At 35.5% G+C, this 11,609-nt stretch overlaps 1 protein-coding gene across 2 annotated transcripts; it reads right to left on the minus strand.

Annotated features, from left to right (window-relative positions):
- Window positions 1–2,469: 2,469 nt before the first annotated feature.
- Window positions 2,470–10,021, minus strand: LOC135775380 (delta-type opioid receptor). 2 transcript variants are annotated; one of them, XM_065285503.1, is made up of 4 exons: window positions 9,909–10,021; window positions 9,510–9,737; window positions 4,748–5,103; window positions 2,470–4,533 (listed from the first exon to the last, which is right to left on the minus strand). In XM_065285503.1, the coding sequence occupies exons 2-4, from the start codon at window positions 9,716–9,718 to the stop codon at window positions 3,962–3,964; spliced, it is 1,137 nt and encodes a 378-aa protein (XP_065141575.1). In that variant the 5' UTR covers window positions 9,719–9,737; window positions 9,909–10,021; the 3' UTR covers window positions 2,470–3,961. The 2 variants fall into 2 exon arrangements, with proteins under 2 accessions (XP_065141575.1, XP_065141576.1); XM_065285504.1 differs by having other exon boundaries at window positions 9,510–9,734; window positions 9,909–9,996.
- Window positions 10,022–11,609: the final 1,588 nt, after the last annotated feature.

Genomic DNA, 11,609 nt, shown 5'->3' on the forward strand with positions numbered 1-11,609 from the left:
ACGTGCACGACTATAAATTGCCCTTTACTCGTGTAACTACTCATGTAACAGTCTTTAAATAGAGAAAACATGGAAGTGTTTGGTGGCTTCTAAATTTATCCCTGTTTGGAGCCATAGGAATGAATGGGGCTAGGCTAAATGCTAACACATTCACGAGGCTCTGTAAAAGATTAAAAGTGCACACATTAAAAAAAGATAGGTATATATTAATTAATCTAAGTTGAGGTAAGAACATAGTAAAATATTGAAAAATGGTGGAATTTTCCTTTAAGGTGAAATAGGAAAATTGTATTGCTCAGTGGTTGCAATTTAAGAGAATGGAGCTTTTAAATGAATTTAAGTTGTAGGGGTAAAATATATAGGGTAGAAAATTGATAATAAATGTTTGGTTTAACCGTTCATCGACAATATTACCGATAATTGATTGCAGACTTGGCAAATTGAGACATTTTTTTCTCAAAAGACATACAGTAGAGTATAAGAGATGCATGAGACTTGAAAGTTTCCATTTGCTCTCTATTTAATCTCATTGATGTCTAGAATAATGGATATGAAATAGATCTCAGATTTCTCTTTCTTATTGGATATCTCAGGTAAGATCAGCTATAATTATGAAAGCATTTTACATTGCATTAATAATATCATATCTACCAAACGTCATTTCTTTGAAACCTTTGTGAGAAAACAGTCCTTTTCTAAATGAAATTTTAAAGACCAAATATTAAAATGATGAAAAAGTGAACAAACTAACAAATAGGCTAAAGTATTGCTGATTTGACACAGCTAAACTACAAAAGTATTTGTCAGGCGACAGAGCAGTTTTTGTGTTCTAGTGCTACCACCTGCTGGTAACAGTAAAGACGTGAGAGTTGAGTAAATTATAAACAGACAGAGAGGAACTGATTTTTAAAAACAAGATTCATTTGTTTCTATGTGCTCCCAGTATGCACAAACCCAATCGAGATGTCTAACCATACTTTTAAACTGGTACTGCCTTGACTTGAGTATTTAAAAGAAAGAGAAGAGAGTACAAAAATGTAATTTATTCACAACCATGTAGATATTGTGAGGCTGTCAGTCACAGAGTTACTGCATAAGAAAAAAAGTACATTCTGAAAGAACACATGCTATGACTAACCCAACCATATTCACCACTTTCTGTATAAAAACAAAATCCTGAATCAACCACAAAGTGGCACTAATGCAATATATTTCATCCCTTTAAAGGGATAGTGCACCCAAAAATGAAAATTCTGTCATCATTTGCTCACTCTGTTGTTACAAACCTGTATACATTTCTTTGTTCTGATGAACGCAATGGCAGATATTTTGAGGAATGTTTGTAAACCAAATAGTTCGTGGACCCCATTGACTTTCATAGTAAAGAATACTATGTAAGCAAATGGGGTCCACGAATGGTTTGGTTACAAACATTTCTCAAAATCTTACATCATGTTCACCGAAACAAAAAATATATACAGGTTTGTAACAACATGAGGGTGAGTAAATGAATTATAATTTTTGGATGAACTATCCCTTAAAAAAAAACTAAACCAGCAAAACTACAGTAGTTTCACATCAATAGTGATCTGTTCAAAGTCAGCATCAATCTACTCACATTTTAAATTCTCACTATGTTAGTCACAACAAACACTATTATCACTAACAGTTAATCAAATAAACAAAAAAGTAATAAACATTAACTGATTGAAAGAATGCATGGTTATGATGTCAGTCTAGTAAGGTCTAATAAAGTAGTTCTTACCTTCACAGTTGCAATGATTGAAACAAAAACAAAAAATGGGTGCTTACAATTATGTGTTTTGTTGTTTATAAATATTTAAGTTTATTTTTGACAAGCAACTTCTCAAAGCAGAGGTAGCATTTAATTATTTATGGATATTAATTTTCACAACGGTCTCCTTTTTCAGTGATGGACATTGATTTTAATGCTGGTGGCCTTGTTTACAAAAGCTAAAGTCTTAATGCATTTCAACCAATTTATATTTCAGCACTGATTAAAAAACACATGGTTAATTAGGTAAATTACATTTTTAATTGCTTGTGTTATTATAACATGCATTTTTAAATCATTTTGTATATGTGATTTGTTATTTTCCTGAAGTAGAACAAGAAGCTTATCTACAGTATATTTTTGTTTTCTTTGTTCAGTCAAGAGTTAAATTAAGATATAGGCTGAAGTGAGAAGAAAAGCATGGCATACAAAGCATGAAGCATTAACAGCATCTGGAAAACATCTCTATATTTCACTGTACAGACATAAACAGATGTTTCTATGACCCTTCACTCCTGCTAGTTAAAGTGGCCATATAACAGAGATCAACTACACATGATCTCAGGAGCCTTAGTATCATTGCAGTATAACCTTAAAGTAAAATGTAAAAATCAACAAGTGTCTTAGTCTTTACCCAATTACCACTCAGCTGTGTTTCACAAATCAGGAAAAAATAGACAGAGACATAAACACATAACATTAAATAATTTTAATAACATTCTGTTCTGATATACATATTTTAAAAGATTTTAAAGGGACATTATGTTTAAATACTGAGAAATATTTGTAGTTAATATCTGACCCAGTCTGTGAAAACCCAGCTAAAGTCATTTTTTGTGGGATTTACTGTTTTGTACACAACAAAAAGTACATTCTGTGAAAATATAATCTTGATGTATTTAATATTGACTAAATAAGGCCAAGTCAAAGATTGAAATCATTTTAAAATCAATGAGTAAAATCAAACATTTCACAAGAAATTATGTAAAATAAATCTTTGGTGTCCCCAGAGTACGTATTGGTAAGGTCTAGCTCAAAATACCATACAGATAATTTATTATAGCATGTTAAAATTGCCACTTTGTAGGTATGTGCAAAAATGTGAATTTTTTGGGTGTGTCCTTTAAAATGCAAATGAGCTGATATCTGCACTAAATGGCAGTGCCGTGGTTGGATAGTGCAGATTAAGAGGCGGATTTATCCCCTTCTGACATCACAAGGGGAGCCAAATTCCAATTTTTTCAAATGCTTACAGAGAATAGTTTACCAAAACTAAGTTACTGGATTGATCTTTTTCACATTTCTAGGTTGATAGAAGCACTGGGAACCCAATGATAGCACTTAAACATGATAAAAGTCAGATTTTCATGATGCGTCCCCCGGTTCTAATCTCATAATTCAATGTAGACTTTAGCATGGATTTCACAGACAGTGTTACATATATGTTTAGGTATGTTTAATACAATAATTTCTTTGCAATATGTATTTATGTACATAACTCATACATTTGTGTTAAAGATTATAGGTGTTTACAGATTTGTTTAAAAAAATCACATAAGTAGCATATCCAATTCCAACACACCATTTTAATCATTAAGGCTAAAAGCAATCATAATATTATCTACATATAATTTGTGCTGGGCAATTTTTGCATAATATATGTGTGTGTATTTTGTGTAATTATTATGTATATTTAACTACACACACACACATATATTCATTTTAGATGTTTTTTTATTCATATATCATTTTTTATTCATCATTTATTTATATACAATATAGAATATATAAAAATATAAATAAATATATATACACACACGTAAATGTTTCTTATATACATACGTGAATGTGTGTGTATTTATATAAACATACTAATTACACAACACACACTCATATATTATGCCAAAAATCACTGTGTGCGATTAATCTTTGTCCAGCACAACTTATAATATTAATCTAAAGATCTGAGGGCTACATTAAACAATGCAAAGAGTACACAGAGGTCAAAAAAAGAAAGTGCAATTTTTAAAATAAAAAGCCCTTTTATCCCATTTAAAGAATTGTACATTGTTAAAATTGAATTATAACCAGACAAAAGCCTCTGTTTTCACACCAGCCAATTGCAATTTTCTTCGAATTCAAGAGGTAACCATACAAAGGCCAATTTTAATTTACACACGCTGGAATGGCACACACATCAATAACCTCCCTTTTATCCTTTAAAGCCGTTGCCTCTTTTACCTCACCACATTCTCTCACTTCTCGCCTCAGTGACTTTTTGCGCATTTCTTCGAGGTACAAACCAGAATTCGCAGGCACACAGAATTCACGGAAACATCGTTTGAAGTTTTCATCCAGGAAGGCATAGAGGACAGGGTTTAAACTACTGTTAGCGTATCCCAGGGCAATACAGAAGTGCATGGCTACCATTGCAGACCGGCTGCCGCCGAGATCCACCTTCCCCAGGGCCTGGATCAAAGCTAAGACCTGAACTGGCATCCAACAGAGCACAAAGGCAGCGACCACAGACAGTACCATGTAGGTGATTCTCCTAAGATTACGGTCTTTCTCCTTTGAGCCTGAAAGGAGACGTACGCTGTGTAGGCGTCGTACCATCAAGCCATAGCAGCAACTTATGATTGCCACAGGAATCAAGAAAGAGAAGAGGAAGACACAAGTCGCAAACACAGGTTCCCAGTGTCCTCTTGGGTTGGGCAGGGCAACTACGCACTCAAAACCTGGAGAGAAGTGAAGTCGAGAAATTAAGTAAAAATAAAAATAATACAATTGAAAACCTAGTTGTTACAAACATGCATTTCTTTGTTCTGCTAAAGACAAAAGAAGATATTTTAAGCAATGCTTGTAACCAAACCGTTTTGAAACTTCCATAGTATTTTGTCCAAATATACAATGAATAAACAACACGAATAAGATAAGGAAAGACACGTCTACCATTAAAGACCTCCTCCACCTGGCCCATGATCATGACTGGAACTCCTACAGCAGATGCCAACACCCACACAGCCACGTTGATCAGTTTAGCCCGGAAAGGCGTACGAACAGTCAGGGAGCGCACAGGGTGGCAGACCGCTATGTATCGATCCACACTCATTGAGGTCAGAGTGAAGACACTTGTAAACATATTGTAGTAGTCAATGGCAACCACAGTCTTGCACAGAGCCAGACCAAACGGCCAGAAACCGAGAAGGACATCTGTGCCTTGGAAAGGAAGCGTGGCCAGGACTAGTGCATCAGCCAGGGCCAGGTTAAAGATGTAAATGTTGGTGGCTGTTTTCATCTTTGTGTACCTGCGGCAGTTACAAATATCAGATACAAGTTAAGCATGTTTTTGAAAATGTACAAAATGACAGTAATGAAAATAGAATTTACTGTTTTAACTTAAAGTCCCTGTGAACCGGAAATCGCAATCAACTTCTGTGACACAGTATTTCCAAATAAAAACAGAAAATCACACATGGTAAATAGTGGGCATGAATTGGTTTTTTCACCGTGCTTTGATTGGATATAGAAAAGTAGACGTTTCATTCAGAAATGGAACTGGCAGCAGAACAACAGTTGGAGGGGGCGGAGTTAACAGATGCTCATGCCCAAGCCATAATATAGGTGACGTCCTCAAAAACTGATCGCCACAAGAGTACATGTTCAAATTTTGATTGAAGTTTATGAGGGCACATTAGTAAAAAAAAGAATTACATGGGTAAATGCATGCATGTAAGTTGTTTAGATAAAAGCATAGCCGTAGTTTCACGCTTGTGCTTAGGGAAACCTATTGGCAAACAAGGGTACTGCAATATTTTTAGATTAGCACGAGAGTTCCTAATTTTGTAAATGTCGGCTGCGTCCAAAAACTTAGGCAGCTGACTTGTTACCTCGCTGCCTCATGAGGCAATGACTCCAGAGGCATGAAGGCTGCTAAAAGAAAAGCATTCGGACACACTTCATAGGCAGCGTGTTTGAAATATAAACAGAGAGCGCCATTGTGATAACTAATCACATATTTGAAAACTACAATATTTCTCGCTAGAAATGCAATTAAAATGTGTAAAAGGTGAAAATATATATTTATTTATACTACGCACACACACATAGAATTGTGGGAACAATGTCAGGAGTCGGGAAATAAACCTAACATTGGATTCGGACATGCCTTGATGCCTTCCTGCCTTGGAATGCTGCCGCAGAAGGAAGAAGTTTTCGGATGCAGCCATGGTTTAAATTAATTAAAAGTATTTGAGACTTAAGTTTACATAAGACAAATATAATATAAATTCTCACATTTCTATTTTATTAATAGCTCAGGCAAAATCATAATTATCTCTGGTCTGGGGGGCAGTGACCCCCCTGCCCGCCCTCAAACGCTGCCTAGGGATAAAAGCATCTGATGATACATTCATATGAATATCTGTATTTTAACATAACTTTTTATTGCTATCAGAGTTATTAAAAATCCTTACAAATAAATTTTATAAAAAATTGAATATCTATGTTAATATTTACAATGAGTAATTTCAACATTTTTATATAATTAAAAAAATGTTACCCTGCCTGTGCCTTGAGTCATTTTTTGTGATGTACTGTTTTCTACACAAAGTCATCAAGAGTGAAATCATTGTGAAATCAATGTTTAAACTATGATGCTTCTAATCTCAAAATTACATTATGAAACTTTAGCCTGGATTTCAAAGGCAAGGTCAAAAATTATTCTTACAAAATAATTTGTAAGGTACTATATTATTAAATGCCAGGAAATAGTTGTATATTTATATTTATTTTATATTTAAACTCTTTCTATGAAATATATCATGCATTTATGCTTTTTTATTTTAATATACATATCACTGTTTATATCTAAAATTCTTTGAAATGTTTAACTTTAAATCTAAATCTTCATGCATACAAAAGCAGGACTGTAGTAATGGTATTCAGAAACCTTGTTAAAATGCTTTAAAACCATAAGAGTTATTAGACACTGTCATCCAAATTCAATGAGTCTGGAATGCTGAGACAGGCTAGTCTTATGAGGAAAAGACATTTCTGCAAGCAGTGCTTAGTAACCAGCCTAGCAACAGGTTTTAAAATAGGCCCATAGGACGATATATCAACACGTCTGTGAATAATGACCATACACATGAATGCATGAACACGCAGTGCATAAAGACAAAATCACATTCACTCATACAACAGCCATTTCAACCATTATTTCCCTTTGATAAAGACTATAGTAGGTGACACCAATACTATTTTTTACCACTTTGTAATGATGCAGTTAAAGGGACACCATGAAACTTTTGGCCACTAGGGGGTGCTAGACACGTATTTTTCACTTCTAGCGCCCCTAGAGCCCACAAGCGCCGCAGCACTGTCGCAAAGGAAAGGAACTGGCCAACCTTAAAACTAAACTAAAAACTAAACATTTAAAATGCTAAACGATCAACATTTTGAGACAACAGGGAGAAACGCAGTCATGTTACAACTTTCTGATGAGGAACTCGTTGTGGCAGAAGCCATTTCTCAATCTGAAGGTTGCAGCCTCCGGATGTCGTATTTCTAATACGTCATCAAGACTGTCTTATTTCACAATATTAACAATTACAAAGTTGACTATTATACTTAGTTAATCGTAAATTGTTGCAGTATGCTTATGACCTGCGAATGTAATGCTCAGTTTACCTTAATAACCCAGGCTTGACGACGTGTGCAGCCTGCATATTTGACCTCCGGAGGCTGCAGCCTTCCAATTCAGAAACGGCCAGACGTATTTCCTTGCCTTTTTCCAAACAAATATTGTTGCATCCTCTCTCTCTCCCTCGCCACCAGGATTTTCCGCAATGGCGCTCGTTATTCCTCTTTTTTGTGTGAAAATCGCTCCAAATCCAAGTAAACCGATGCGTTTAGGTCTGCCGCTTTGTAATACGTCACGCGAGTGACAGCGGAACGCAGCAAATGAGGAAGAGAGAAGAGAGAAACGCTCGGATCTGATTGGTGAATGAATAGGGTTTGGTTTTACACTGTGAGCAAGTTTGAGTGCTATAGCATCCTGGATTGTAATGTAAATATCATAGACACAGTAAAAAGAAAGGTAAATACGTGAACACAGCATCTGAATACAGGGAACTATATGCAATATAATCGCCGTAATTTATAAAGAACATCGCATTTATGTATGAATCAACAGTTTATATAAAAAATTGCCTTAAAGGGGAATCGAACCCGGGTCGCCCGTGTCATAGGTCCGTGACACTAAAGACTGTGCCACAGAGTCACATATTAGAAACTGCTCTCTACACTCCTTAAGTAGCCTCCAGCAAAATTCACGTTAAAAACAAATTGTGTGGAGGAAGTGACGTATGCCGTAAAGCAGTCGAATTTTGTAGTTTTTTTTGTGCTCTGGTTACTACCAGAAACCCTAAGTTTTAAAATACGAGTAAAAGTGATACAGACCCCGTCAGGCTATGGTAGACATGTCATTCAACCTATTTAAAGTCGATGTACTATCACAAGGGTCTTGAAAATGTATTATGAAGGTTGAAAAATTACATGGTGTCACTTTAAGCTTGTGCATTTGATAAGAATTTAAATCCTTCACAGTTACAATAATAAAACATAATAGCATAAGCCAAAATTACTGAATAGTTGTGCCTGTCATGTAAAAGCAAACAATAAGGAAATCAATGAGTGTGAGTTTGTAACAACAATATTTAGTATTTTCCTAAAGCTGTCAAACCGTTTTCAATCTCACTATCAAATCTGATGACATTTTGACACCTAGGCAAGCAATTGTTTTAAAAAATGTTAAATGCTGAAATGCTTATATATACACTATATAATTAAACACAAGCTATGTCTAGCCTCCCGTCTACAGCTGTTTCAAGCCGGAGAGAGAGTTGGAGAAGAACCAAACATTAATTTAGCAATGTAAACAAGCCGCTTTACAACATTATACAAGTCTGGTATGAAAAGAGAACAAGCAGTAGATGTGAATAATAAGAGCAAGCTTATTTTATCATGTAATGTACAAGTTTTAAAGGGGACATATCATGAAAATCTGACTTTTTTCATGTTTAAGTGCAAAAAATGGGTGCCCAGTACTTGTATCAACCTAGACAATATATATATAAAAAAAACAATCCAGTAACTTAGTTTTGGTTAAATTATTCTCTGCAAGCATGTGAAAAAATAGGTCATTGAAATTTGGCTCCCCTTGTGATGTCAGAAGGGGATATACTTCACCTTAATCTGTACTATCCAATCACATCACTGCCATTTAGGGCAGAGATCGGGCTATTTGCATTTTAAAGGACACACCCAAAACAGCACTACAAAGTGGTAAACATTTTAACATGCTATAATACATTATCTACATGGTATTTTGAGCTAGAGCTTCACATACATACTCTGGAGACACCAAGGATTTATTTTTAATTTTTTTAAAGTATTGTGAAATGTCCCCTTTAAGTAAAGTAAACAGTATGTCGAGTGCTTAGATAGTAAGTGTGAGTCACATTGAAATAGATTTTGTGAGAAATTGTACACAAACAGCTCTTGTAATCCAGTAATAATCTTTTAAATGATTATTTTTTCAAAATTGGATATTGCTTAAGTTGCATGAAGTTCAGTAATACACTAACCATACCAAACCTAACTGTAAACTTTTCAAACAAACCACGCATATCTCTAAAACCCTTATTCTCACCTGATAATTACATACATGACCAAGCAGTTTCCCACGAGTCCCACAACGCACACTATTAGGTAAACCACGACGACCGTGATCTTTATGCTAGTTGGTAAAGGTCCATCTGCATCATCTAAAGCGCTTAAATTCCGCTGGAGGAGCGTGTCGTTGTACATCTGCTGGACCAGATGAGAATCACTGTCGGAAAGCTCGTCCATCAACTCCATCTTAAAGCACCTACAGCTGCTGACGAGACGACACAACGCAGAAAAACTTTGAAATGTCTCACAACGAGCATGCAAACAGGCGTCATTTCTTCCTAAGAGAGAATTACTTTGGAAAGTAGGCTACTTAAAAGCTGTCTGGTTGAAATGTCAGAAAAAAAACGAGCACAAACCAAGATTAAGAGATTCTTACCCTTTTGGATGTCATATTTAGCGAGATGAATCTTTGAAAATGTCAGCGCGGAGTTCTGGGTACCGCCTGAGCGCAGCGCGCATCTCTGGTCGTTACTGTAATCACAGTTTGCGCATGCGTACCGGCAGGTTTTATCATGTTTGTGTGGAGGTTTTGAGAGAGAATCAGTATGTTTTCAATTAGTTCTTTATAAATTATCAATTCCCAAGTGAGCAAGATGTCCATATGGATATTTATACTGCTGGCTAGGTTACAGTTCTTTAAGTGATTAAAATCTATCTAAAACATATGCTGGAAAAATAATCTATATTTTGTTCCTTTTTCTGTAATATTCACTAAAAGGGATGAAACTTTCTTTTGATCTGTCGTTCATTTAGGCACATTCATATTTGGTCACACTGCATATCTGCTAGTCTTTAATTTATTGCATTAGAGAGATAAAGAGAAGCTGCCCTCTGCTGAAAGGCACTGCACAAAGGCACAGCCAGATTTGCTGTCCAATGTACCATAGTGGTCTCAAGATCACAAACATGATAAATCACACTTTGACTGCTTCGTGGCAATTCATTTTGTTTCCTGTAAAATTTAATTTGAGCCAGCAACACTGTTTGGCTTTCAGCCATCTGAAACTTTAAAGAAACAGTCACATGACAACAAAACAAATACCAAAAATGCAGAAGGGTATTGAACATATGGTCTTAATGTTCATGAGCCGCATATAAATATAAGGACCATTCGATAAAAATACTGAATTCAGCTGCTTTCACAATATCCAGTTTGCTCATACTTTATGACTCTGGCCTCTATTCTCCACAATCTTTATATTTACAATATAATGCACAGAGATAGATAAAATGTAGACTTAAATAAGAACTGACAGGAAAAATTGCAATAGGCTCTGCCTGTGCTGTCTTATTTACAGAAAATGGCTGTTAGTGATCCAGTATGACAGAGAGAGAGAGAAAGAGAGAGAGAGAGAGAAAGAGAGAGAGGTAAAGCTGGAAAATATTTATAGTGAGGTTGTGCTGTGGGCTACATGGTGTTTATAAGTCAGTACACGTGGCTAACACCACTGCACCTCAGAGTGTGGAGATAAATGAATGGATATTTTCTATTCTGGTACAGAACATTCAGTGATATGTAAGGGCAATCAATTTTCCCCCTCCATCCATAAAAGAGCGACTTTCAAAAGCAGAGGCTTGAGGACAGGAAGAAATGAGCCAGCGAGATATGGCACAATGTTCCTTTGTGTGTGCACATTTGGCTATACTTGAGGTGGCCTATTTTTTGAAAATGTCCTTTCAGGTGTTTCTTACCATTAGGGCTCATTTAAATCATTACTCTTTTTTTTAAATATCAACAGGTTTGATTTGGGAATAGAAAATAATTTGCCTGTGAAAGTCTATAAGATGTCCTCACTTGTAGTTATGTGTCTACATATATGACTGTGCCTCAAACTATGCATGTTTACAAGCTCATGTGCCAGTGCAGAGTAGAAACAAACATTGCTGAATTAATATTTGTTCTTCTCATAAACATCCATATGAAATGTGACAAACACAAAGGACCCTATGTGTTTTGTATCACCATTATTTTGCAGTGCATGCCCTCAGGTGCACTTCATTAAGAAATAATGCCCAATAGGAAGTCTTACATAATAAAATTTATAATATTGGTAACCTAAATGCTCAATAAAACCAT

Source organism: Paramisgurnus dabryanus, chromosome 21, assembly GCF_030506205.2.
Source record: "Paramisgurnus dabryanus chromosome 21, PD_genome_1.1, whole genome shotgun sequence".
Lineage (NCBI taxonomy): Eukaryota > Metazoa > Chordata > Actinopteri > Cypriniformes > Cobitidae > Paramisgurnus > Paramisgurnus dabryanus.

Bases quoted from the DNA above. Each gene is read 5' to 3' on its own strand.
- LOC135775380 (XM_065285503.1), bottom strand. From the start codon at position 9,718: ATGGAGTTGATGGACGAGCTTTCCGACAGTGATTCTCATCTGGTCCAG. The intron at 5,104-9,509 runs GTGAGAATAAGG...TAACTGCCGCAG, and splicing joins GTCATGTATGTAATTATCAG to GTACACAAAGATGAAAACAG. The intron at 4,534-4,747 runs GTAGACGTGTCT...ACTTCTCTCCAG, and splicing joins GGTGGAGGAGGTCTTTAATG to GTTTTGAGTGCGTAGTTGCC.